This window comes from Vanacampus margaritifer, chromosome 11, assembly GCF_051991255.1.
Source record: "Vanacampus margaritifer isolate UIUO_Vmar chromosome 11, RoL_Vmar_1.0, whole genome shotgun sequence".
In the NCBI taxonomy this organism is placed as follows: domain Eukaryota; kingdom Metazoa; phylum Chordata; class Actinopteri; order Syngnathiformes; family Syngnathidae; genus Vanacampus; species Vanacampus margaritifer.
This window is the reverse complement of record NC_135442.1, coordinates 633,324-661,145: the sequence shown is the minus strand read 5'-3', so window position 1 is coordinate 661,145 and position 27,822 is coordinate 633,324. Positions and strand designations below refer to the sequence as shown.

Here is a 27,822-nt window from a genome sequence, read left to right as displayed (position 1 = left end):
CCTTTTCACTTCATTTTGGACCACTTGTGGCCTGCCCATTTTTCCTTCTTCACATATTTTCTAACACATTTTGGACATTGTATTATAAGCGACCTTTGACCTTCTGCTGTCCTCTTGCCGTCAAGTGCTTTGTATCAATTCTTGGTCCGTGTTGACTTTGGAATCATTTGAGTCGGCGTCAGGAAGCCGGCAAACGTCCTGACTGGAAATCAAGCCGGCTTCCGTTTGTCACGTCCCGCAGAGAGATGACGACGCGTCCCGCAGCCGCCGGGCCGGCCCTGTTGGCGCTCCTGGTCCTGGTCCGGGTCCCGGCCCCGGTCTCGGGGTACACGTTGGATGTGGACCAGACGGTGCGCTTCGCCGGCGCTCCCGCGTCCATGTTCGGATACTCGGTGCTGCTCCACCGGCACGGGAAGCACAGCTGGTGGGCGGGCGGGGGCGGGGCTAATTCACATGCCAACATGTCTGCCCGTTAGCCTCACACACGTGCGTGCGTGCGTGTGCGTTAGGTTGGTGGTGGGAGCTCCAGTGGACAACTCTTCTTCTTCTTCTTCGGTGTCTCCGGGCGGCGTTTACCGTTGCGCCATCACAACAGATGAGCAAAACTGCCAGCTGATGCCCGCCGGTAATTCATCTTTCCGTTGCATTTTTCCATTCCCCAAAATTGTCTAACGTTGCCATCTCACAAAACATCCTCCCGTTTGTTTGTTTGTTTGTTTGTTTGTTTGTGCGTGCAGACGTGTCGCATTGCGGGAAGACGTGCCAGGGTGAGAGCGCCCACCAGTGGTTGGGCGTCAGCCTGTCGCGACAAGCCGGCGAGCACGGCGGAGCGGGAGGACACGTCCTGGTTGGTTCACCGCGCATAATGACTTCTGCGGCATTCCCAGAAAATCACAATGTGCCGTCACTAATGAGCTATTTTGAGAAGAGCCCCCCCCAAGGACCACATCATGTGGTCCTTGGGGGGGCCGCGAGCGCCGCGTTGTTGGAGGCGAATGTCAAGCACAACGTTACAATCCGCTGCTCTTTCAATGTCCCACAGCTGACAAGATCCAAGAAACACAACAAACACACTCAGCGTGTCAGTCACGAGATTCACGCACTTGCGGGTGCGCACGCACACGCGTGGCATGACTTTTTGTGTGCGCGTGTGTCTTTGTGCTGGTGTTGTGCTTGGTTTCATGTTGATTTGATATTTATTGATTTAATGATGTAGGATATGTATACATCATTTTATTTTTCTTGATTTGCCTTTTATTGATTGATTTAAATCAACTTTTAGTTTATATTGCTTGTATTTTTTCTTATATTACATTTTCTTTATTTTTGTTTTTAGCCATTTTTATATGTTCATTTTAATGATTAATTCATTCCTTTTTTGTAATGACATTTTTTAAAATGTATTTTCCAAACTTTTTTCTTGTGTGTGTGTGTGCTGTTTGCGTGCAGGCGTGCGCGCACCGCTGGAAGAACGTCTTCTACTCCCGGAACGACGTGCAGAACAACAAACTGCCTCACGGGGTTTGCTATCGCTATGACGACAAGCTCACACACGCGCAGGCCATCATACCCTGCTACAGAGGTACGCGCGCGCGCGCACACACACGCGCGCACATACAGAGTGAAGATACGTCTGTATGAAAAGACAGTAGTTAAGTTGTGTGTGTAAAAAAAAAAAATGTGATGAATAGACAGCGACATTGGTATAAAATCCTGTCAGACCTTCAAAATAAAAGCACACTTCACCACATTTTTTTTTGTCCACGTGTCGTCTTGGTTAGCAGACGCGCAACAAACGAGCACAAAGTAGTTTGAAGGCGGTGACTGTTAAATAAATCACCACAGGCCAAACAAAGTGTCGTTCAACTGAAAAGCTTTTATTTTTTAGGTCTGACGATTGACAGGATGTAATGCGTGCCAGTGCCGACCGCAAATTGTTGCTCAAAATTGCCATTGTAGTCTACTGACGCCTTTTTGCACAATATGACAGAAAGTTTGGAAAGTTAAGCGAGTAATTAGTTTATGAATACTAGCAATTACCTTAAGAATGCTAGTAATTAGCATAGAGATGCTCATAATTACTTTATGGATGCTAGTAACTGGCTAAATGATCCTAACAATTAGCTTAAGTGTCTTTTTAGCTTCACCATGCTAGTAATAAGTGTAATTTAAGGATGCTAGTGGTTAGCCTTGTTTTTAGCCTCACCATGTTAGTAATTGTCTTAGTTAGCCTAACAATGCTATCCATGATCTTAAATATGCAAGTGTTAACTTTGCATTGAGATGTTTTTTTCCCTCAGAGCAAAAGTCGTAATCATCGGAGCGACGGCTGCTACTGAAGCTCGTCTCGTTAGGTCGGCTTTTGTTTTGCTTCCTTCAAATTTGGCGAGAAAACAAGACCAAGCCGCAGACCACACATGATCGTTCCAGCGAAATGTGGCTGGTACAAAACCGGACTGAAAACAGGCCTCAAACGGCTACAGAGTAGAATTTTTTACATTTATTATTGTTCGTGGATGTGGTTTTAAAGTCCAGAACTGTCAAATGAGTGGCAGTGTTGTCGGCATCGGAGAGAATCTTGATCTATTTGCGGGCGTCTACTTGACAAGATTTCCATCTTTCCATTTTGTATGTTTCGGTCTTCGGAAGAGATTAATTGAGAGAAGAAAAAAAAAAGGCAGGCTCCGCCGTTTTCTCTGCTTTCGTGAAATGATGTGTTTGGCAGCGGACGTCTGCGAAGAAGCTTTTGACGCGTGTGTGCGTTGCAGACCACCAGAGGAAGTTTGGCGAGGAGTACGGCTCCTGTCAGGCTGGGATGTCCAACCAACTCGCTCAGGTGACGACAACAGCGCGCAACCGGCAACGTCTCGTGCACGCCGAGTTTTGACAAACATAGAAAGCTCAGATCTTGGCCAGCAATTGATCGGATTCATTTCCCCAAAACAATCATATGTTCATCTTTATCAAAGAACAGAAATGAAAGCAGCTGCTGCTTGATTGGCCAAACAGAGTCACGTGACAAGTCGTCCTGACAAACCACAGAAAAAAGAAAGTCAAAATAAAAAGTAGCCATCAGAATGGAACGCAGTAAAAGTACTTTTTCTTCATAACAAAATATTCAAGTACAAGAAAAAAGAACGCAACGTTAAAACTAATCTGACAAGTACAATTTAGACACAAAAACTACTCAAGTAACTTTGAAGCAGCCAAATTACGGTTTCGTAACAAAAGTACTCGAGTAAAGTGAAAAGTATTTTGCAAGTACAAGTGTCCCACAAACTTTACTGAAGTCAATGTATTGACATAAATGTTCTTGACAAACAAAAATACTCAAGTAAAAAATTAGAATTCATTTACAAAAGGACTGAACTGAATGTAGCGTATGTTACTCACGTTTGGCGATGAGTCCGAATGGCTCGCACTGCGTTTTATACTCGTACGTCTGCAAGAAAAAATCAATCAATCAACATATTTGGACATCAGAAGCCCATTGGCAGTCTTGTCGCAAAAGTCACTTTTCACAAAGCTTTTTAGTCGTCGCAAACGTGTGTTTTGGCTGTCGCCGCATGTGATCCTGCTGAGTTCTACACAACGGAAACAAACTTTTGTGTCAACTTTTTGCGGCAACTTTGATTGCGCCCATCGTCGTGACAAGGCACACGACGATGGGCGAATGTCGGAAGTCAGGTCGGATGCTGGAAACGGGCCCGGCAGCCGATCCCTTCCAGTCCGTCGGTCTCCAAAATGTCTTCTTTGTGACATCAGGACCTGATCATCATGGGCGCCCCGGGGACGTCGTACTGGACGGGTTCCGTGCTGGTCTTCAACACGTCCAGCGGCGTCATGTCCGTCTACCTGGACGACAACGGCTCGGTGGGCTTCGGAAGCTACTTGGGTGAGCCAACCGCCGAGCTCGTTGGCGCAGTGCGGCTTTTCCAAGATGGCGGCGGCTCACATCAAAAGGCGTCACCGAAGCACTGCTATGGGACGGAACTGGCCCCGACATGTCACATGAGTTTGCCGAGTACACAGCGAGGGCTTTAGCGTTGCGCTAACACATGCTAACAGACACGTTCAAGGACGTCACCGCTGTTGACATCAAGTTAAACATTAGTAGCGTTTGAGGGCGAAGGCCACTAAGCCCGCCACTCTGAAGCCTTTCATGGGAACAAACTTTAAACGACCATTTAGTTAGCGAAGGCTACTGTTGACAAGACCAGCATTTGTATTTTTTAAATCGTATTCCAAAAGCTCCCGACCACAATTGACTATTTTTTAATGTCATACTAAAGACGCAAGATGATCTGTGTTTGACTGTTTGATATCAATATTGGTCATGAATATGCGCTTTTCAGCATGATTTCTCTGATCACAAACCTCCATCTGACGTCAGCGTTCATGGCCCCGCCCTCTCTTTTGCTTGAAATATACTTGTTTTTGGCCTCAGCAGTATTTATCTCCTCGAGTCGCGCTATCCGGCCCGTTTTCCATCACGTCTCCCCAGCCCGGCAGCTGAGGATCGTTATCAGGCTTCAGGCACGGCTTGCCGATTAGCTGATCGTTTGAAACACCTGTGTTGCCTTTAGGAGGCACGGAAACCGGGCTGGACAGGGGTACTCCAGGACCACTGATCTAAAGCATGCTAGTAAATAGCTTAAGGATGCTAGTAATCCGTTTCAGGATGCTAGTGATTAGCTTGCTAGTACTACTAGCAACTTTAAGCTACTACTGTGGAGCACTAATGTTAGTATATGTGATTAGCAACTAATGGTAATGCTAAAGCTAACAAATAGTATTGATTAACCCTACTAAATATCAACTGATGCTAATGCTAATTTTGTTATTGTGTGTTTGCGTTCATCACGACGACTACTAGCCTAGTAGTTCTGTAGTAGCTGAAGGATGCTAGTAATTAGCTTACAAATGCTAGTAATTCTCTTCAGGATGGTAGCCATTACCTTAAGTAGGTTTACGTTTAGCCTCTGGTTGCTAGTAATTAGCTTAATAATGCTAGTAGTTAATCATTTGCCAAGGGATGCTACCAATGAGGTCATTTTTAGCCTCAGGACACAGGTTTTAGGATCATTATGGGTTAGATAAAATTTTGTACACTTTTGTATGTTTCAGGCTACTCAGTGGACGCGGGCCACTTCCTGGATGCTGCTAGCTTGGAGGTGGTGGGAGGTGCCCCGCAGTACAACCAGAGGGGAAAAGTAATATAATTATTATTCAAAAACATTAAAAAAGTAAATATAATAATAATGTGTGTGTGTGTGTATACAGTATATTTATATATATATTTGTTTGTTTGTTTGTTTTTACTCCCAGGTGTTCATCTTCTCAATGGATGGCAACATGCTACGTGTGCTAGCTCACGTGTCGGGAACAGAGGTGACAATTGACGCCATTTGAGGACTTCATTCTAAACATGCCACAACAGCTAGAGCTAATGCTAACTAAGTACAAGTCAAAGTTAGAGTACAAGATCGATATCATGGATCAACGGCTGCTCAACTGTGGAGCACTAATGTTAGTAGATGTGATTAGCAACTGATGATAATGCTAAAGCTAACAAATAGTATGAATTAACCCTACAAAATATCAACCGATGCTAATGCTAATTGTGTGTTTGTGTTCATAGCTGGGCTCATACTTTGGCGCTAGCGTGCGCGCGGTGGACCTGAACGGCGACAAACTATCGGATCTCTTGGTGGGCGCTCCCATGGCAACGGGTGCTAGTAGGGAGGAGGGGCGTGTTCATGTCTTCCTCAACCAGGGACAGGTGAGCTGGCATGTCAGCCATTTTGCCAGTGTGTGACCACGCCGATGACCTCATGCTAACTCAGGCGAAGCTAGTGGAGGCGGAGTTTCAGCTGAGCGGGGGAAAGGCCCACGCCGCCCGATTCGGGGAGACCATCGCGGACTTGGGAGACTTGGATGACGATGGTTACCCCGGTAACCAGCACGCTAAAGCTAATCTTAAAATGAAATCATAGGCCTACCTATGTTGCGCTGCTACCAACTGATGCTGCTATTGTGTGTGCGCGCAGAGGTGGCAGTTGGTGCCCCCCAGGAGGACGATCTTAAAGGGGCCGTGTACATCTACAACAGTAGGAAACATGGCATCTCACAAACACCGTCACAGGTACGCACTAACAAACAAGAACACACGTCTACACTGAAATGCAAACCCTCAAAGATGTACTGCATACACACGTCGATCCGCTAAAAGCCACATTGGCACTCTCATACTTAGCTTAGCTGGTTAGCTTAGCATGAATGAGGTGGTACTAACCACGATGACATCATCATTTTCACAGAGGATCGGCGGGTCGGTGCTGGGACGCGACCTTCGTATGTTCGGCCAATCTCTGAGCTCGGGCGTGGACGTTGACGACAACGGTTACCAAGGTAACACTGCGCTGCCGGGCCGCCATTTTGTTGCTGTTAACGAGGCGTTGCGTGTGTGCAATGTGCACGTTTGACATTTGGGAACGTGTGCACGTGTGTACAGACGTCGCCGTGGGTGCATTCCTCTCGGATGCCGCCATTGTTCTCAGGTAAACCAAAAACAACCGGCCAAACAGGAAGCGTGATTTAATTTGGTGTGTGGCGCAGGTCTCGTCCTGTCCTGCAGGTGGCGGCCTTCCTGGTCCTGCCCGAGCACATCCAGCAGCAGGCGGCCAGCATCAACGTCAGCGTCTGCTTCCGAGTCACCTCCAGACACTACAAAGGAGCCATCGGTTTGTTAGTTTAGCAAAGGCTAGTCTGGTTAGTTTAGCTAAACATTAGCATATGCAGTCTGATGAGCTAAGATAAGGTACATTTTACTAGCAAACACTTATGCAAACTTCAAACAGTATGTAGCGAGTGATCAAACAAAATGGTCTTAGGTTATCTTAGCGTGAATAAGCTAAGGAGGCCTAGCCTTCATGCTAATCTACATTTAACAACTGGTTCTAACATGAAACGATGAGTTAGCTTAGCATAAGATGCTAACCACCTCTCGAGAACAAGCAACATCTTTAATATCACTGTTTAGCTTCCACCCGGTGATGCTAAGCTAATGCTTTTCCCGTCAGATCTTCAGTACAACCTGACCTCCGACCTCCTCCACCAGCCGTCCTTCCCGCACCGTTTCTATTTCCATGGCAACGGCTCGTCCAATAGCACGAGGGCTCGCGTGAGGGTGCGTCTCGGCCAGCTCGGCTGCACCAATCACGTCGCGTACCAGAAGGTAAACGCCGCTATGCTAACCAACTGTTGTTAGCATGATGCTAATGTGTATGGTTGTCTGTGCGTGTGTTGTTTTTTTTCATGCGCATGCGCGGGTGTTTCTTTTTTTGACGGCAGCGTGTGTTCCTTTGCGCTTGCAGAAGGACGTGCGGGACATTTTCACGCCGGTCCGTTTCCAAGTTTCCTACAGCCTCCGCGAAACCGACGCTCCCAAACACGGCAGCAAACGATTTGCGGCGCTCAGGCCTGTCTTGCAGAGGGCGGCCGGGAGCCGCAATACCGTCAGCAACCAGGTAGGGGGCGCTATCGCCATAATCCAAGCCAGGCAAAGCTAAATCAATATGTCAAATGTGTCAAGTGGCGACCAGTCATGACGTATCGCTGATGCGTTTGTCGTGTCAGACGCTGTTCGCTCGCCGCTGTTTCCTGGCCAACTGCTCAACGGACCTGCGACTGAGCGCCGCGCTCGTCCTGCCTGGGTAAGGAACAGACGCGCCACATTGCCCCCCTCGGAGAAACAGACGGCAACCTCAGCGAGCTCGGTGCGTGTGCGCAGGAACGGTCGCTACTTTGCGCTGGGCGCGGCCCGCAGCTTGATGCTCAACGCGTCGCTGGCGGTGGCTGGAGACGCCGCCTTCCTGCCGCGTCTGGCGCTGCGTTTCCACCGCCACGTTCACTACGTCAAAGTGGTCAACAGCGTGAGCGCCGGCCCCCTCAAGCCTCGGCCAATCAGGCCACGGCATTTTTGACGGACGATGTTTGCGCTGTGCGCGCGCAGGAGGACAAGGTGGTGAGCTGCGACGTCGTGGACGAAGCCAACAGCACCACGCTTGAAGTCAGCTGCGCCTTCTCCAGCCTCATCCTGCCATCTCACGCCACGGTAACTTTTCAAATACGTCACGTCATTGAATGCGTCGCAGCTTTCAAATACATGATGTCATTGAATGCATCACGCGTGCTATTTAATGACATCATGAAATGTGTGCGTCAATAAATACGGTCATTTTCTGCATTTTTTTCTGCAACAGGGTGAGAATTTTTATTTCATGTTGACTTTTGTTTTGTTTTTTGAATTCAGTTAGTTTTCATTTGTTTTTTGGATTTTTTTTTGTATATGGTGCATTTGAGTTGATTTTGTTAGTTTTCCATAACCCGAATCATTTCCCCAAAAATGCTGAGTGCCGTCAAATGGAGCCTTTTGTCCGATGTCGCAGGTGAACGTCAGCTTCCTGTTGGACGTGAACCGCAACGCCACACCTGGCGACCTCATCATCCACGCCAACGCCAGCAGGTGAGGGAACTATTTCCAAAAGTGAGGTCCGCAGAACCCAAGATGACACGTTCCGCGTCCTCAGTGAGAACCTGGAAAGTTCCGAGTATCTCCACGACAACGCCGCCGCCTTGTTACTTGGTCTCAAGTACGCCGTCGACGTCAACATCCACGGGTGAGCGCACATTCATTCACTCGTTCATCAACATTCTCATGGCTCATATGAAATATGTTGCGCAATACTTTTGCCGGAAGAGGAAAAAAGCAGATGAATGAATGAAATGTTGGTCATTCGTGTGTTGATTTGTTTTGACTAGTTTTGTGTCTCCGACGTCGTTTGTGTTTGGAGATGAAGATACGACACCCGTCCAATGCTACACGCAAACCTTCAACTACACGTACAAGGTCGCCATCCATCCTTTCACATCCGTTATCTGCTCATCCATCCATTCATTTTGTCATCTTTACATCCAACCTTCCTTTCTATTCGTCTTCTTCTATCTGCCAATTCCTTTATCATCATTCATTCATTCATTCATTCATTCATGTGTGTGTAGGTGTTGAATTCAGGTCCAAGCAGGTCGGTGGACACATTGGTGGAGATTACGCTCCCGAAACTGTTGCTTCCGCATCCACACCGGTTGCTGCAGGTGGTGGACTGGCAGGTACAGTCAGCGGACACTAGCTAAAGTTAGCATGTGTAGCCACGTTAGCCAGCCAGCTAAAGTTCAGCTAAGCATTCCAACTAGCCTCAGTTGTCATTAGCATTAGCACAGGTGGAAACCGTGTTGTCATGTTTGCAGTCGTCACAAGGCGCCTGCTTGGTCAACGAGGCCACCGTTCCCGTCATCGACGACTGCGATGTCCCACGGGCGTCTTTTGTCAAACAAATCATCTTCTTCTTCTCGTCCACCTCCACACGCAACATGGTGAATGCACACGCTGCCCCTGTGTCCCTTCAGCCATTTCTTATCACCACAAGATGGATCCCAAAGGTCATCACAATTTTAGCCTGTTAAGGACAACTATAATTAGGGCTGGATTCTGGACTAATGTCAGGAGCTAGCATCAAAAGCTAAAATAGGAGTTAGGTCGAGTTGGCAAAGTAATGCCAAAAGCTAATGTCGGAAGCTAACCTTGGTACTTAACATTGGAATCCAACAATGGACATCGTCAATGTTGGAAGCTAACGTCGGAAGCTAGTGTCAGAAGCTAACATTGAAATTTAATGTTGGAAGAAAACATCGGCAGTTGGCGTCAAATGCTAACATCAGAAGCTAGTGCTGAAAAGTAATGCCAAAAGCTTATGTTGGAAGCTAACTTTGGAAGCTAACTTGACCAAAGTTGGTACCTGATACTGCTGGATTGTCTTGCACCTTCTTCATACTATTAGCTGCTAGTATGGCTAATAAGATGTGTGTGTGTAGTTTTGTGGGCGTGGTGACGAGCTGTGCGAGCGTCTGCTGTGTCGCCTGGGCACCGTGGAGGCCGGTCGAGAGGCGACCATTCAGCTGGAAGTGCGACTCAACCCTGACGTCCTGCTGCAAGCGCCCGTAAGTTTCAACCCATAGCTTGTTAGCGTGCTAGCGTTAGCGATCTTCCCAAAGGACGTCTGTCGGGACGCTTGTCCACTGTTAAGCTCATCTCACAATGACGGCGTCAAAGCGCAAGTTAGCCGTTTGTGGACCGCGCGTCAAACGACACGAGCGCAACACGTGTAGTTTTGCAAAACCTTCGTTTCAGGGTCGCCACGGCGTGGTCAAGATGGAGAGCAGGGCTGTGATGTCATCGCCCAAGAAAGACCAGCACACCGTCCTGGAGCGGGAGCGACCCGCCGCGCAGGTAGGCCGCCCGTCCCGTCCCGCTGGCGCCGACACAACCGCCAAGGCGGGGCGGACGTCATCGCGTGTGTGCGTGCGTATCCATGCAGGTGGTGGTGGAGGCGCACTTCAGCCAAAAACCTTCCATGCCAATCAAGGTGTTCATCATCGTGGTCAGTTTGCTTGTGGGCCTGATGATCCTGGCGGCGCTCATCTGGTGCTTGTGGAAGGTAAAACTGTCTTTGTCCTTTTTTCAATCCCAAAAGATCTCGGAATAATTGCCAGGGGTTGCGCGGCGCAGGCGGGGTTCTTCAAGCGGGACTTGCAGAAGAAAAAGGAGGAGCAGAAAGAGGAGTTCAAGCGTGACAGCTGGAACTACGTCCCCAAACGCAGCAACAGGGAGAGCACGTCCTAACCGAGGGACGGACGGACGTTTGTCCCAACCAGGACGCGCTGACGGTGGATTGGGCCGGCGTGACGGGAAGCGCTGACGTCAGCTGCCAGGGATGACGTGAACAAAATCACGCGGGCCAAGCGACGGACCAATCACAAAGCTTTCCTGGGGTTTGGCCGAGAGACACTTCCTGTTTGGAGTGCAACACTTCCTGTTTGGAGTGCAACACTTCCTGCTGAGTGACACTTTCTGCCTCCGATGCGGCACTTCCTGCTACACTTCCTCCTCGTGCTTGTTCAACAAGACTTCCTGTTCCACTTCCTGCCTGGCGGCCAAACATCCTAACACGCTTACAGTTTGCCGCGCAAGTCTTGCTGCTACGTTATCTTCTCGCCAGCCAACATTTCCTGCTACACTTCCTGATCGGTGCACAAAACTTCCTGCTCGGCATCCTTCTTACTTACAACCGCTGATCCGTATATATGACTGGCTGAAACTTTTGAAGCGGCGAGGCCGCCATATTGCTCCTCCCAAGAAACCTTTCTTGGCATCCTTTACATTGACAGAATCCAAATTGGAGAACATTCCAGAAAGTACTTACAGCACGATTTAGGATGTTTTCCATTTGTTAAACATAAACGAGAGGATTTCAGACATTTTGCCTTAAAAACACATTTTTTATGCAAGAGCTTCCCGAAGGCTTTGATGCATCTAAAGAGGACGGTTAAAGCAATGTGGTTATTACAAAAACGGCCAGTAGGTGGCAGCAGAGTACAAGAGAGCAACCCGGGCCATGTTGCAAAAAAGCTCTTTTCCCCACTGTTTTCAACAGGTTTGTGAATAATGATGAAACTAAACTACATGCTAATGCTAATTGCTGCGAAATAGAAACAGATACAAACGTACTTTTTTTCCTGATGAAAGAAGTTACCTAATCTTTCTTTTGGTATTCTCGGTACTTTTCCATGTTTTGATAGCAATAGAACACAATATTATGTGGGCCTTGCAAAACAAGTCCAAATCCAGTAAAACAGCCGGGAGCAAAGGGGGTTGCTTCAGTCAAAATGGCTGCCAGTCAATGAGTTAATGAAAGTTGTATATTTTTTATTAAAGAATTATAGTACGTGTAATCCAACAAAAGAAGCCTCTGCCAAATATAATATTGGGGTCTAAGAAACTAAATAAAAAACAATTTAAAAAAAAGTGTGTGTGGGGGGGGGGGGGGTCTCAAAGCAGCACACCTGTTGAATTTGTATTTGATTTATTCTACTTGTTAAAAAATAGCGACCCCCCCACCTCCGCCCCCTGACCTTCTACTAAGAGCCCACGAGCTGCATATTTCCAATCTGTACGTCTAACGTATCGTTTCGACAGTCGTCTGCTTGCGAGATGGGAGGAGTAAGATGGCCGCCCTGTGGCTTCAATGACGGCTATCCCGTAGAATACAGAACACTTCCTGCTCTACTTTTTTTCTCGGTGTCTAAAGCGTCTTCTTCTTATCACCCAAAACGTTGCTGTCACGTGACCGCTGGCGAGTCCATAAGAAGTTGAAATCACTGTCAACATATTTGCCAATCTTCTTTCTTGGTTTGACTTTCTATTTTTGGACAACCTGCTGACTGCTGTTTTTTGGTTTTGTTTGTATTTAAGAATGTGACAAGTTTGCGATGCGTCCAAGTCGCTTCCTGTCGCATTTTACACTTGAGAAAAGCCATACATGTATTGTGTTCATGTCAGCTTGTTGCACTGGAAAGTCTTGCTCGTGTTTTGAATAAAGTGTATTTTCTATTTCAAACCCACCACAACCATTTCTATTGGTTGGATTAGACAAGCCATGAAAAAAAAAATTCAATGCAAAATCAAATTGTCATCATGGATTCCGGTGATGACAAAAATGTCAACTTGAACCCCAAAAAAAGGAGTTGACGTGGGATGGACAAGAAGTACTTGTGAGTGTTGCGTCGCCGTGGAAACGCCGTGGAAACGTCGTGGCTCAGATGCAAGCGCAGGACGCCGGCGACTCGGCCTCGTCCACTTCCTCGCCGTACAAGCTGATGAGTCGTCCGTGGACCCTGAACGCAACACAGACACTTGAAAACTTTAGAACTTTGCATCAATATGTCGTTTGCGGCCGTTTTCTGAAACTGAGCAACTGTGACGTCAATTTCAGTGGACAGCAAGTAGCAAGATGGCCGCCCCCGAGACGGATCAAAAGAGGATTTTGCTGCTTAGCCCACATTTGCAATATTCCTCACAATGCCGTCTTTAGACAATATTGTCCCCAAAAATGTTGGCTTGGCTTTTTTGGAGGACTTTTAACTTGAAATTGTCGGCATTTCTGCCTGTCAACAGAACATTTTCGTCGTCCTTCGTGAAAACAGACTGATTGTGTGAAAATGTCAACTTTTACTTTGGAAACCGATCAGCAACGCTTTTAGGATTTTCTGACACGTTACCAAACGGTGGCTGAATCATAACCAATTTGTGAAGGACATAATCGTCAGTTGAATCTCTGATCGAAAGCATGATTTGCTGTCATTGACATGAAGTTGACGGTTACGTGAAGAAGTCGATTTGCAACTGGCAGCCCTTCGTAGTACTCGCTTTCAAAAAGCGTGCGCTCCCTCTCGATTGTTCTTCATTTGCTTTGTTTCAAATGAAAAACAACAATCAGCAAATAATCAGCCCTCGGAAAAAAGACTTCTTTTTTTTTAAGTCGATTTGGAAAACATTCAATACAGTCCTAACTTCACGTCAGCGCTGTAGCCAAAAGTTTGGGCTCATCCTGAAGGCCAGATTAGTTTCTTTTGAAAAGAAAGACATGAGTTTTGCCGCCACAAAAACAATATCTGGACTGTATTTGTACTTTTCCAAGTTGACAGAAAATCTTCCGACCTGATGAGCACTTCGCCGGGGATCTCCAGCAGCTCCCCGTCGACGTTCCAGGGGAAGCTGGCGTCCGATTGGATGGCGGGCGTGGCCTCGGCGTCCGATTGGATGATGGGCGTGGCCTTGGCGTCGTCCTCGCTCTCGTCCTCCCGACGGCCGCTCGGCCCGCGGGGGCGGAGCCTCACCGCCGTCACGGCGTGAGTCTCCACGAAGGAGAAGTCCAACTGCACACACCAAAGTTGTCTTTGCGCGTGCGTGTATACATTTGGCGAGTGCGCGCGTGCGTCCCACTTTGGGCACAAATCACATTGCTGACTCTAGTGAGTCATTTTCAAATAAAAATTGCAGATGATCTTCACAAGTCCAATGATGTCAAAATAGGCTGCTGTGACTTTGTCAGCAATCTGGTTGACGAGCAGCAGCAGCAGCGACTTCCTGGTTGCCTTCTCACACGTAATGACTTGAAGCGCCAATAGGGGGCAGCAGAGACCAAGACACACGGTGGACCGGCAAGCTTTGTGTCCTTCGCGAACAATTGGAATCTCATCTCATTTCTGATCCGATTTGAGATCTCCACATACTCAAATTCATGACATTTATGTTGAACTTTGATCAAAAACAATCAAGAATGACGACATTCAGGATTTTCAATCGTTGATTTGACTTGCCGTATACTTTTGTGATCTGCTTTTCAACACTTTTAAGGTCATGTTGAAACACTGTACAACTTTTTCAGGCCACTGCGATGCATTTAAGTAACTTTCATACATTTATGACTGATTTGAAGACATCTAAAATACATGAAAATATTGATAGATGGATTTTTTCTTTCTTTCTTTTTTTTGTGATCGTCACAAGGAAGCGAGCATCATCTGCAAACATCAAACCATCAACGAGGGGCCCATGAAAGAGCCTCGGGGAACACCACATGGCTACTGAGACGCATTTTTGACATAGGGGGGGGGGGGGGGGGGGGGATTTTCCAGACAGGATGACGAGACACGCGTGCCAATCAACCACCATCGCAAGCTGATGACATTCAGAAGAAGATCCAAAGAGGAAATAGGACGAGGATGGATTCTTTTCTGACTTGATTAACGGGGTTACGTCCACGTTGTTGTTGACCCGCCAAGAAGCAGGAAGTGGGTCAGCGAGTACACAGTGTGGCCAGTATTTATATTTAGCCTTGAGTCTATTTGTAAAGTGGGTTAGAGCGCAGAAGCGGGCTAATCTGCTCCCCGATGGCCTCGTTAGCGCAAGAAGAGCCGGCGGCTCGACAAGTCCCGCTCACCTGGCCGCTGGGGGCGCCGTACCTCTTCAGGTGCTTGACAAACTCCGACCTGGACGTGGCCCCCACCGCGATCAGCGCCGCGCTGCCGTTGGCCAGTCTGCAGCCGCAACAGGAAGTAGGAGAACACGCTCAGCAAAAAGATTGGTCTCGTGTCATGCTTTTGTTGTCGCCAACTTTTTTGCTTCTCTTCAACGAGAAGCTAGAAATGCATTTGCATATTCATGAACCACGTCTATACTTTGGACTTGCATCTTTCATTGTGACCGTCCCTTTAAGACAAACGCCAACAAAACATTGTTTCGCACACTTTTCAAATGTTTTGGGTTATTGATTTGGCCTAAAATGGCTGCTTTGCCAGGAAAGGTTTGCGAGCCCTGCAGTAGCGGCTCATCTCGATGACGATCTTCCATTGCGTACCTTCAGCCACACCCGAACGCGATTCTGCACGAATACGTTTTGGGGCCGACATTGCGCGGTCTGGTCGAGGAGATTCCTACTTGGTGTTGGGGGCCAGGCCTCGGGGCGCGTGCCCACTCAGGCAGGGGATGGCCATCACGCTGACGCTCAGGAACGGGCCTTCCGCGCTGCTCCACGACTCCGCCCCTTCTGCGCACGCACGCACGCACGCACGCACGCACGCACGCACACACACACACACACACACACACACATCTTTGTATTTTGTGGGGCGACTTGGATGGAATGTCACTTTTGGAGAGAATCCAAATGAAGACTTTGAAGGGCCAATTTCATCGATGTTGGACATTTGATTGAATTTGCTCTTTTTTCTCGCATGTCAGCCCAATTTGCGAGCTGACGTGACGCGTTCATCCAGTTGAAACAAATGATGACATTTTTACAGCATTTTCATTGTTTTAATGCATTTTCATCAACTTCTATGACTTTGGGATCAAATTTATAATTATTTTTTTTTGAAGTGCATTTTGATTATTTTCAACTGAAATTGAACTCCGATTTTTTTCAAACCACTTTGATCAATTGATTTATATCATTTTTATTTCATATTATTATTATAAAATATATAAAGAAAATATACAATTTTTTTTCATTGTTTATAGATATATATATATAATAAATGCAAACATTAATTTTTAATTTAAGACCACTTTGATCAAATTCAAATCTTTTGGATCAAATTCACAACTTTTTTGCCTTCTTTTTTTTTTGTTTGCGCTTACCTGAGTGACCCTCTTGATCATCGTACTGGTCCCTGACAAAGACATACAACACTTTCAATCCGATGTGTGTGTGTCACGTATCACGCGTGAGCGTGCGTCTTACTGTTGGTTTGTGCGGCTTTTGAGAAACGACAGCTGACAGTCCTCCGGTCTGCAAAGACGAGGCCCAAACATGTCACACTTGAACACGGCCATAGGGGGCGCTCTCTGCCTTTTGATCACGTGTGTGCGCGAGACGAGACCTCAAGCGGGCCAGGGTCTTGAGCAGCGCGTACTCGCGCCGCCGCGCCGACGGCATCCAGCGCTTCTTCTCGGCGCGAGCCAGACTCCGCCCCCCGAAGCCGAACATGGCGCAGAAGCCGAAACGCAGCAGCTGACCCAGCGAGCGCAAGCTGCACACGTCCACCTGCTGCACGTGACCTGAGAGCACAACGCCGCCGATCAGAGGAGGACAAGCGCGCCGGACACGCCCCCCCTTTGCCATTATTAAAACACGAGAGCAAAGAGAAAATCGGGTTTGTTCGGTGCCGTTCTTTTGCTAACTGCATGCGTGCGCCACACTGCCCCCAAGAGGCCACAACAGGAACACAAGACAAAAGCAAGCACATGCAGCGTGTCGTGAAAAGAGCGCATTTCATTTTCAGACACTTTGTTATGACGCTTTTGATAGTTAGCTGTAAAAAGTGACTTTATTTTTGTGTTTTTTTCTCCGTTCCATCAATGGAAATGTATTTGATCTCACTTTATTCTCAGAATTCTCACTTTAAAATGGGAATCCTGCCAAACTTTTTTATTATTATTATTATTATTCACTGGCCTTCATCCTCTCCCGTAGAAATAAAATCAACCGTTCATTCATTCCTTCACGTTCGATTCCAAGCAAGTCATCAAACCTTCAAATTGATATTGCAAGCATTTTCCGCCGCATTTGAGTTTTCTTATTAGTTTGATTGAAATCAATTAAACTCATGTAAATAAATACAATGAATAAACAAACAATTTCAGAATCTGATTGAAATCGATGGCTAATGAATAAGAATTGATTTAATGATAAATAAGAACATGAAAAGGTGAGAATGAATCGTCATTTTGACTATTTGACGCGCAGACTTTAAGATGTTTTGTTGTTTGTTTTTGTCTGCTTTCCAAATCAAAAGTTTGCCAGCCGGCGCCAATCGATAGCGATCAATGACTGCAGTAACCGCGGCAACGGCTTGAGGTATGCGCACACCTGTCGTCATCACTTCCTGCCCTCCATTGTGTACTAATCGGTATCATTACGAGCCATCTGTCACGTCTCAAACACATCAAGCTGCTCTGATTGGCCCTGGGGGAGGCGGGGGGCGGGGCCAGAGCACGTGCGGAAAGCTGTGATTTCAGGTGAAAGTGATCCTGCTATGAGACATCTGGTGGAAGCGACTCAAGTACGCCAACGTGGACCGAGAGAAGGAAAAAAAAATGAGCGCAAGGTACCGAGGAGGATGTGCATGGCGGCCGTGACCGGATCTCTCACTCCGTGAACGGAACAGGAAACCGCGTCGGTGGAGCCTGTCAAGACAACAAATCGCTAGGAATAACAAATCAATCAATCAATCAATCAATCAATCAATACGTCGCTTCTTACCCGCCGGGATGATCCCCAGAGGAAGCGACGCCCTAACGGGAACTTCGGGAGAGTCGGCGTCCAGTTGGGCTCGCAGAACCACAGCGTGGCAAACTTCCGCCACGGAGCCGTCGCCGCCCACGCACACCACCCTGACACGCACACACACGCTTTAGAACAAAAATGATCCTTTGTTGGAGTCTTTGGGAATTATTTGAATGCCGCAAGCAGCCTTTGGGATTTGAAGTGTCATGTTTGTCACACGCAAGCCAATCAGAAATCAGGTCGACACTAATTCTAAACAGAACAAAAAAATGGCACCTGGCATATTCAAAACAAACAGACATATTTACTGTGGATTGCCCCTGCTAGCTACATGCTAACATGGATGGAAAACACCATTCACATGCTAACATTAGCATTGACAGTCGCCATTACAGCCCTTAAACAACAGACACTTAAACAGGGAGCAACACACGTAAACAGACAGTAGCGCAATATACATCGGAATATACAGTAGTCTTCTTTGATGGTGTGTATCACACTGCCCCCGGTGGCCAAAGCGGGCACACGTTGAACAATCAATTGAATGGATGGTCTTTCCCAAATCAATGCCGATCAATTTGACATCGTTGACTTTCCAAGTTGTGCAAGTGTTTGGCTCACTTGGGACATTTGCGCTTTTCGTACTCAACTTAGCATAACTGTTAGCATGTTAGCGTCTGAGCAACGCTAATCCCGTTTGCAGGATTTCCTGCATCACGTTTGACGCTGACGCTCCTGATTGGTCAATGTAGGGTGCCACACTAAAGCCTCACACACGCACGCACGCACACGCACACGCACACATCCACACGCACGCACACGCAGATGCTAATCAGCTATCTCGGCAATAGCAAGCTAAGCTTCTCTCTGCATTTTAAGCCTTAGAAAGCAGATTAGCCGCACGCACAAGCGTCCGTGTTTCACCGCAGCTTCCTGCCCTCTTCTTATTCAAAGTACGGGATCAAGACTTGCTATCGGCGCAAACTCCACATTTAGGACTCACACGGCAGAAAAGCCCTGCTGATGTGATGTCTCGACTTGAAAATGTTTGATGTGTTTAAAGGGGAAGTCAAGAGAAAAACTTGAGATGAGAAACAACTGACCCATCAAAATCATCCAGCTTGAGCTCCTTCATCACCGACAGGGCGTGTCCCCTCCTCTCTGTCACTGCGCACACACAAGGACACGTAGACAGGTGGACAGACAGGTAGGACGCACGGGGTGAGACAGAGACAGATGGAGACACATAGAAAGTGAGCGCAGCATCCCACCCCCCCCAAAAAAAAATGTGACAACAGATACGTTGCCATCTGTTGAAAAGGAGGAGGAGGAGATGGAAGAGGGACGGACGAGATGCAGGGAAAATATGGATGAGGAGGATTTGAAAACAATGTTCGGATTGACTGCGTAGACTTTGGATGAGAAGAAGAAAAGCTAATAGCCACAAAAAAGTTGAGATCGACCGACCGACCGACCGACGGACGGACGGACGGACGGACAGACAGACAGACAGACAGACAGACAGACAGACAGACAGACAGACAGACAGACAGACAGACAGACAGACAGACAGACAGACAGACAGACAGACAGACAGACAGACAGACAGACAGACAGACAGACAGACAGACAGACAGACAGACAGACAGACAGACAGACAGACAGACAGACAGACAGACAGACAGACAGACAGAGACATCATAACTTGATGAATGTGAGAAGAAAAGAGGACGAGTCGGGTCGTGCGAGCGTTGCCGAAGGAAAGGATGCGAGGCGCTAAGAAAGGAAAAGATGATGGAGAAGTCTGGATGACAACAGATGGACACAATGCTCCGCCTCCTGTATCAGGTTACCTAGCAACCAGAGACTGCCATTAACTCTGACCTATGGACCTGCACACACGCACAAACACGCACACACGCGCGCACGCACGCACACGCACTGACCGGTGATGTCAGTGCGGACGTCGGCCATCTTGAAGAGGGGCGCCACGTGCTCTCTGTAGATGTGAACCGCCTCCTTCTTGTGGCTGCTGGGGTTGATGAACACCTTCAGGCATCGGGGCCGACCGCTCAAACCTGCGCACGCGTACACAACGCAACGACTTATCCACTCCCGTCAATCTTTTGTGTTTTTGGTGCGCTGCCGCAACTTGTTGATCGTTAAGATTGATTATTACGGTTGCTCGGAAAGGTCAGCCCTCAGCTCAGGCTCGTAAAGGTTAGACTGTGTGTGCGTGTGCGCCCTGGTGGCTCATCAGCAGGCGCATTTAGAGGTCGCATTACCAATCCCAATAGAATAGCGCTGATCAATACGCGCACGCACACACACACTGTCAGCTCCCTGATCCATGCCATTGTTCTAATCTTCTCCCAAAAGGCCATGACCCCGCCCTGTTCATGACCTTTCACACACACGCACGCACTTGAGTTGCTTGGAAATGAAAATTGTTCATATTTTCTCTTACAGCAAGATAATCATTGCTGGCGACATCCGACCTTCAGAATAAAAGCGCTCCACCCAATCATATGAAGCGTTACACGCGGCCCCGCACATCCCGGCTCGTGATTGGCTATGCCGCACGTGATCACATGACGTGCAATTAGCTGGATTAGAACAGCCGGTAAATACGAGGATCATATTAGTTAATTGGCCCCATTTTTGTTGCATGAGCGAACATCTTTCGACTTGTCGTAAGAAGGAACGTATGGTACAAAAATAAAATAATACTTTTTACTTTTACTCAAGTACAGTACTTTAGTACTTTTACTTGAGTGGTTACTTTTACCAAAGGTGTTTTTTTTACACAAGTAATTGTACTTTTACTCAAGTAGAGAATGTCAATACTTTTCCCACCTCTGCCTGTCCCACCGCTTCTTTTTCAACCTTGTCCCTCATGTCAACCCATCAGCTGGCGTCTCGTCCACGTGTGCCTCGTTGTCTCGTCGAGTCGTTTGTATTTTTGTTCTCTGCTCTGCAGTAAAAAGTTCCTATTTTGACAACTTCCTTATTTTACACGTTTTGCCACTTGTGGACTGAAAATGACGCCACGGGTGCTCAGGTAACGACCAATCACAGCTCACCTGTATGCCGGCTTTGGTCATGTGACATTAGCAAACTGAGCAACGATTGTCAGATGTCACCTTCAGTCAAAATGTCTTTTCAAAGGTCTTAATTGCATATGAAAAATGGATGACATGAATTATAGACAAGATATGATCTTTTTTACTGCTGAAAATGACAAAATGAGTCAAGTGAGCCCTAAGAAGAAGAAAAATGTAAGAAAATGATTGGGAAATGTTGTGACATACTTAACTTAATACTTAACTTACTTAGTTTTGTAAGTTTTGTATGCTTGCCAACTTTCGATCAAAGTGTTAGTAAAACAGTGGCCATTTTGGAGACTTGGCTTTGGCAGCCATCTTGTGTCAGAGGATGCTGATGAAGATGAGAGTGAAGGCCACGCACGCACGCACACACACATCAGGATCAGGTTTCCCGCACGCAGCGTGGCGGGCAGCCAGTTGCTATGGCGATGCAGCGTTGCCATGGTAAACAATCCCGGGCCGCGGGCACACCGAGCCGCCCGTCATGTAAACAACGTGGATTTCGAGTCAAGATGGCCGAAAGTGCAGCCATGACCTCAAGGGCCACTTGGAAGCCATTCTTGACAGATAATCTGTTCCCGGGTCAAACGGTGACCCTCGTCAAAGCTTTATGAAGCGTACTGACATCGCTGACGGCAAGCCTCGCTTTTTTTTGTGCGTCGGCTGTCTGTCCATCACATGAACGGCAGCGGGTCGCGCGTCAAGACCCGACGGCCTTTGTGACGAGCGTCAAGGTAAACGCGCGTTACGCTTAATGCGCTTTAAGCCACTTTTTCAGCTTCAAAAGCTTTTGTTTTGCTTTTTTTCCCGGCGACGTTGTGTCCCGCCGATGGCGACGCGGGGCAGCTGCGGGACGAGGCTGCTGAATGGCAGTCGGCGTCGTGACAAAAGGCCCAACTGCTTTCCATGCAGCGGGTCGGCGGCGGCGGCGGCGGCGGCTGAATGGACGGCACACAACACAAGCGCTCAAGACGCCGCCCGCATTCTTCTCCTTGCGATTGACGCTAGCATTAGCATAGCTTCCCTTAGCAAAAAGAAGTAGATTTAAGCATGCGTGAAGTATAGTCAAAATCAGGAGAATATACTTGCAGTAAGTAAGTAAGTAAGTATACTGCACCAAGTAAATGTTAAGTGTACTTGTAACTAAAAGTTGACATCCTGGAGTAAATACTTGGAAGGCACTTTATTTATAAAGCCCTAAAGATCATGTGGCTGGATAGCCTAGAGGTTAAAGGTCGCCACAATTGGTACAAGTGTTTGCTGTCACTTCATCACTGGGCTGTCACGCCGTCAACTTAACTGTGGACGTCAGCGTACCACAAAGTACACTTTCAAGTATACTTTTAAGAGTACCAAAATGTTCCCATTTAGTCCCAAGGAGTCGACTTAAAAGTTGACTTTTAGTACAACAATAAGTAGACTGGAAAAATAAACGATATTATATACTATTTTTTGGTAAGGGAAGCACTCAAGACGCCCCGCCCACATTCCTCTCCTTACTCTTGACGCTAGCGTTAGCCTAGCTTGCGACGTCACTTTCTTTCTGCACGTTCCATCTTGTCATTTTTTTTTCCTTGACGTTGGGCAGAGCAAAACAAACTCTGTCAGCAGATATTGTGATTTCATTGCAATGTTGCATTTTAAGAGAAAATAGCATGATTTTTTTTTTTAATGGCTAAATAAGGATAATGTGATTATTTTTCAACAAAGCTCTTTTGTTTGGTATGTTTTACTTGATAAGACAGCAACAAACTGACATTCCGAAAGGTCGACTTGTCAAAATTAACATGACGTTTTAAACCCCCCTCCCCCCAAAAAAAAATCTACTTTAACTCATTGACTGGCAGCCATTTTGACTGAAGCAACCCCCTTTGCTCCCGGCTGTTTTACTGGATTTTGCAAGGCCATATTGTGTTCTATTGCTATCAACATGGAACCTACCAAAAGAAAAATGAAAGTCTCTTCTTTCATCAGGAAAAAAAACTTTTTGTTTCTGTTTCCAGTTCGCAGCAATTAGCATTAGAATATAGCTAAGCTTCAACATTAATCCCAAATCTATTTAGAAATGTGAGTAATGAGCTTTTTTTCAACATAGCCCTGGTTGATCGCTTATACTCTGCTGCCACCTGCTGGCTGTTTTTGTAAAAACTACCAATGCTTCAACATAAAAAACAAGACACAACCCGCTGAAAACATTGAAAATAGAACGTATTTTTACGTTTTGGGGAGCAAATGAATTGGTAGCGCAAAGGGACGTTTCATCGGTGAGAACTGCAAATTTGTCATCCAATTTAGTCACCAACTACTTTTGTGTGAATTTGTTTGCTATGCGGGTTTTCGATTTGCTGGTTGCATCTTTTTGAGAAATTGCAGTCAGACAGACGCCAGCCACTGATACACATTGACACCCACGTGCAGATGTAGACGCCATTTTGGCTAATCTCACGCTCAGACATGATTCAACATGCTGACGGTGTGTGTGTGTGTGTGGAGTTGCGTTGAGCGGGATTAGCGGATTAGCTCGTCTGTGTAATGATGTCACTGCGACTCAGCGGACGTCGGAACTGATATTGCATCTTACATCATCGTAAACTGTTTTTCTTTCTTTCTATTACTGTTTGCAAACATCTCTGAGGAAAAAAACATTTGCTACGTTCGCTAACGCTGAGAAAGCACCTTAAAGGGGAAGTCAACCTCCCAATATTTTTTGGGGGGTTCTATGCCGCCCCATTGGTGTAAATATGCAATTGTGGTTAATATTACATTGAAGATGACAACACTGTTGCTCAGGCAACAACCAATCACAGTGCAGCTTCACAAAACAGGTGAACCGTGATTGGTTGCTGCCTGAGCAACAGTGTTGTCATCTCCAGTCGACGGCAAAATGGCCGCCCCGTCAGATGGATAAAAACGGCTGGATTTTGCTTCAATACTCGGATTCCGCAAATGTCACATTCATCACAATGTCATGTTTAAACAAGTGAGGTCACATTTGGACCTTAACTGGAACTGACTTCCAGTTAAGGTTTTAAAGCAATGCAGCATGAATGCTAATTAGCGTAAGCATTGAGCGAGCAGAAAGAAAGGCTGAGCTCAAGGCTGAATACATTTTTTGTTGTTGCTTTAGTTTTTGAGTCAACCTCATCTGGCATTCAACAACTGAATTGTTCATCCTTTTTAAACGGCTGCTTGTCACAAAGTGAGTTGAGTTGATCGCCGCCATACTAAGCTTGTATCTCAAATGTTTGCTTGCAAGTCAAAGAAGAAAGAAAAAAACCCCACAGCTTGTTACCTGCGAGGACCTCCCTCAGGGTGTTGTACCAAGCGTGCGTGTGTTCCGAGGACGCGTTGTGGAGGTGCAGCGTGTCCTCCTCCAGTCTGCGGCCCCTTCGCTTGCAGTAGAACAAAGCCACGCCCAGCACGGGGCCACCCAAGCGCTGCCCCGCCGCCCGCCGACGCTTCACCTTCGCCGCCAGGACATCGCGCAGCATCAGCACGCCGGGCGGCGACGTGCACGCCTCGCCTGCGTGCACACGCCACAACGGTGGCTAACGTGGCTAAATGCTAATCACAGAAAGGAGTTGCTGCGTTTTGTTTTGGCCCAACGAGGAAGTCAAACGCATCCTCTTTCATGGCACAACATTCAAATTGATCACACAAACACAGTTTTTTTGTTTTCTGGCATGGCAGCAATTTACTTCCATACTCATGAAACAGAGCCGATATGAACACAAAACGCTCTTTTGTGTGTGCGTTGATTATGCACGAGACTTGCGCAATATATGAACATAATTGAATCTGCAAATATGTCATGTCGTGTCCAGTGGAGTGAAATGAAAATGATCACACTGCGACGCACAGATTGGACAACAACATGAATGAGATCTGAAGTGACAGCGTGTGCGCACACACACGCGCGCACGCCTGTAGCATGTCACGATGTCCAGATGGACGAGAATCTCCCATCTTGTCCTCACCGACACACTGCGCACACGCACGTCCTCAAAATATTCCAAACGGCTCTCACGAAGCCACACGATAATAAACATCATATTAAATGGACAGCATTCGTACTTTGGACGTTTTTTGTATTGTGTCATCAACATCCAGTGGGGACGATATATTATACGCACAAATAAGAAATGTCATTTGATCATTAATATTCATGTAGAATTCTTTTTAAAAATGCCTCTCGGAGACACTTCAATGTTTTTCTTTTTATGTTTTTTCTTTTTAGATGTGATTCATGTCAATTGGATTGACTGATCTTTGTATTCTTTTTCTATGTTCAATAAATGGTTAAAAAAAGATATAGCTGAAAGCTAATAGAAAGTAACGATGCTAAAACTGCACGCATAAATAACCATCAGTCATTTTACTAAACGCTAACTACGCCGCCGATAGCTTAGAAGAAAGCTAAACTATCCCCATTAGTATACAATGCTACCTTAGCGAAATGCTAATTGCACGCTCTCATCGATCACACTGATATCTTAGCTAAATTCTGCCGCTAACTAGCTTTCCACTCGCTAAGATAGAGTCAGCATTAGATAACAACAGCCAACGGGCCCGCTGTTATCCAAGCTAAAAGCTAACGACACTCATTAATCACACAACTAATGTTCTTAAATGCTAACTATTAGTTTACCTAAAAGCTACTCTTCAATTACCCTGCTAACTTTGCTAAATGCTAACTATAGCTACGCTTCAATCACACCAACTTTGCCAAATGCTAACTAGCTTAAAAAAAACACACACACACACACACACAACACTATCTATCACCCTGCTAACTTCCATAAATTTGAACCACAAAAAAAGAAAAAAACTTGTAAAAGCTCCCTGCAGGTAAACAACATGTCGCACATCCTCGAGCAGATTGACAGGAAGAACTTCTCATAAACAACAGCTGATCCATTTCTACACACACACACGCACACGCAGCATGCTGACTGTGTGCGTGTGTGTGTGTGAGTGTGTTAATCTGCTCACACTGAGAGAATCTAATAACCCCCCACGGGCCGAACCAACTGCTCACTACTACTGCCAATACACACACACTTAATGGCATTACCCTTGGATGGAATACAGCAAAACAGATTGTGCAACTCAGAAACACACACACACAAATAATTGTGTATTTACTCATTTAGTGGTGTCAAAACAGCAACATGAAAGCAAAACAAAATTTTCCACAGCATGTTCGCTACTCGTTCCTACCATTTGGTACAAAAGCGATCCCTGTTCATTTCCGACTGATTGATCGAGCTTGATTGATCGTTTGGAATATGCGCAGCGAGAAATGATCAAACAATAACAATCTTTCCTCCAATCGCAACAGTTACCTTGCTAATGTTGCTAAAGTACACGTCGGTTACGTTGCTAACTTGGCTAAATGCTAACGGCACTCATCAGTTCCACCACAAACTCATCCAAACTTCAAACAACTAGCATTTCTAAATGCTAACTTCCCGAAATGGTAACGACAACGTGTGTGTGCGCGCGCGTGCGTGCGTGTGTGCGGTGTGCGCACGTACGCGCCGGTTTCAGTTACAGCAGCATCTGCCGTGACATTCCGCGCAGATGTCGGCGTGCCACCTGACCTGTGGGGCTCTCGGGCACGATGGGGGTCCAGGTGAGTCGGGTGCTGGTCAGCAGGACGTCGTGGCTCTTCTTGCCCACTTTAAAGATCCCGCGCAGCAACACACACTCGCTGACAAAAACACATTTGAATAAAAATCACATTTTCTTTTTACATTCGATTCTTTTCTCTCTTGGATGAACATTTTTGCCGATGGATGCGACAGACCAAACTTAAAAATGAATCGTAATCAATTGATGTCATTTTCTGAACTGCCAATTCCAAATAATGTCCTATTTTAGGGTCATTATTTATTTTTTACCTCACTCATCAATTAATTGACAGATGAATCAATAATTAAAATGACCATTTGAGTTCAGACTCCTTGTGCCTAAAATGGATGCCACCATTCCTAAAAAGTCTGACATCATTACATCTACTTAAAAACTGAAAAATGGATGTGATTTTGTAATATTTGCACAGTAAAAATGATCAGAACAACCAAATAACCACGCATCCCATAAACAAATTTGACTATTTTTCCCCTTTATAGTATTTCCTTCATTTAAATCACAGTATTAAGCGAGTCTTCTGGCCCGAATGACCTTGGGCTTCAAAGAAGAAGGTCATCGTCCAGATTCCAGATAAACAGGAGCAAATTGACTTGCAAATTTTACACAATGAATATGAAATGTTGCCAAAATGAAGAGAAGGTTGACAACAATACAGACCTTATCTAACTCTTAGCTTTAATAGGGCACGTTTCAAATTCATTTTCAAAGAGGATTTTTAATTTATGATTGATGAAGTTTCGGTCGGTCGGTCGGTCGGAAAAATGCGAGCGTGCAGTCCCACAACAAATGTTTCTTCGGCATTAGCACAAAAAGAGCACAATGTTCATCTAGTACTTTAGCAGCTTAATATTTACAGGGTAGCAGCTAGCAATTGTTTTGAAGGTGACCTCTTTCACTTTGTTTCAAAATAAACATCTTTTTAGTTTCGACGTGAATTTGGCGGCCTATGACGTCACCAACCTTCATCCCTGTCGCTCGCTCACCTGCGCTCCACTTCCGGCATGTGCTCCTCAGCTTTCTCCTCCTTCTGCTTCTTCTTGTTCTTCTTCCTCCCGCTGAGCTTCTTCTCCTTCTCCTTCTCCTTCTCCTTCTCCTTCTCCTTCTCCTTCTCCTTCTCCTTCTCCTTCTCCTTCTCCTTCTCCTTCTCCTTCTGCTCTATCTTCTCTCTGTCCTCCTCGCGCGTCGACATGTTCACAATTTAACAAGCAAACAAAATCACTGAACAACAAAACAAACTCGACGTGCACTTGCCGTCCGCCTCGCGCGCGAGCTAAGCTGATCCAGGCACTTCCGGGTGTGGTCGTCATGGAGAC

At 46.4% G+C, this 27,822-nt stretch overlaps 2 protein-coding genes across 12 annotated transcripts in view; one reads left to right on the top strand and one right to left on the bottom strand.

Moving 5' to 3' along the window:
* Nucleotides 1-12,519, top strand: part of itga4 (integrin alpha 4) — a 13,776-nt gene extending 1,257 nt beyond the window's left edge. Inside the window, exons 2-29 of one of the 5 annotated variants that reach the window (XM_077579235.1) lie at nt 242-424; nt 510-625; nt 738-847; nt 1,450-1,582; nt 2,769-2,836; nt 3,766-3,895; nt 5,128-5,213; nt 5,329-5,391; nt 5,642-5,782; nt 5,847-5,955; nt 6,051-6,145; nt 6,321-6,411; nt 6,515-6,560; nt 6,619-6,743; nt 7,083-7,237; nt 7,377-7,529; nt 7,639-7,715; nt 7,793-7,934; nt 8,015-8,116; nt 8,451-8,527; nt 8,592-8,681; nt 8,824-8,911; nt 9,064-9,171; nt 9,310-9,435; nt 9,934-10,059; nt 10,250-10,348; nt 10,437-10,556; nt 10,628-12,519. In XM_077579235.1, the coding sequence (XP_077435361.1) occupies nt 246-424; nt 510-625; nt 738-847; nt 1,450-1,582; nt 2,769-2,836; nt 3,766-3,895; nt 5,128-5,213; nt 5,329-5,391; nt 5,642-5,782; nt 5,847-5,955; nt 6,051-6,145; nt 6,321-6,411; nt 6,515-6,560; nt 6,619-6,743; nt 7,083-7,237; nt 7,377-7,529; nt 7,639-7,715; nt 7,793-7,934; nt 8,015-8,116; nt 8,451-8,527; nt 8,592-8,681; nt 8,824-8,911; nt 9,064-9,171; nt 9,310-9,435; nt 9,934-10,059; nt 10,250-10,348; nt 10,437-10,556; nt 10,628-10,741 (3,069 nt within the window). In that variant the 5' untranslated portion in view covers nt 242-245 and the 3' untranslated portion in view covers nt 10,742-12,519. Of the gene's footprint in view, nt 1-241; nt 425-509; nt 626-737; nt 848-1,449; nt 1,583-2,262; nt 2,355-2,544; nt 2,678-2,768; nt 2,837-3,765; nt 3,896-5,127; nt 5,214-5,328; nt 5,392-5,641; nt 5,783-5,846; nt 5,956-6,050; nt 6,146-6,320; nt 6,412-6,514; nt 6,561-6,618; nt 6,744-7,082; nt 7,238-7,376; nt 7,530-7,638; nt 7,716-7,792; nt 7,935-8,014; nt 8,117-8,450; nt 8,528-8,591; nt 8,682-8,823; nt 8,912-9,063; nt 9,172-9,309; nt 9,436-9,933; nt 10,060-10,249; nt 10,557-10,627 lie in introns of those variants that run through there. The other 4 variants (XM_077579234.1, XM_077579239.1, XM_077579236.1 and 1 more) reach the window with 4 other exon arrangements.
* On the bottom strand, nt 2,670-27,822 carry cerkl (CERK like autophagy regulator). Of its 7 annotated transcripts, XR_013295846.1 has the most exons (17): nt 27,493-27,822; nt 26,458-26,567; nt 24,147-24,377; nt 19,694-19,825; nt 18,851-19,523; nt 17,724-17,854; nt 17,573-17,647; nt 16,342-16,519; nt 16,203-16,250; nt 16,100-16,131; nt 15,398-15,506; nt 14,901-14,997; nt 13,616-13,833; nt 12,668-12,792; nt 6,296-6,726; nt 3,394-3,442; nt 2,670-3,028 (listed from the first exon to the last, which is right to left on the bottom strand). XR_013295846.1 is itself a non-coding variant. In XM_077579240.1 (14 exons), exons 1-14 carry the CDS (start codon nt 27,696-27,698, stop codon nt 12,714-12,716), a joined length of 2,319 nt encoding a protein of 772 aa, XP_077435366.1. In that variant the 5' UTR covers nt 27,699-27,822; the 3' UTR covers nt 12,475-12,713. The 7 variants fall into 7 exon arrangements, 5 of the variants coding, with proteins under 5 accessions (XP_077435366.1, XP_077435369.1, XP_077435367.1 ...); XM_077579240.1 differs by lacking the exons at nt 2,670-3,028; nt 3,394-3,442; nt 6,296-6,726 and having other exon boundaries at nt 12,475-12,792; XM_077579243.1 differs by lacking the exons at nt 2,670-3,028; nt 3,394-3,442; nt 6,296-6,726 and having other exon boundaries at nt 12,475-12,792; nt 18,851-18,914; nt 27,493-27,821.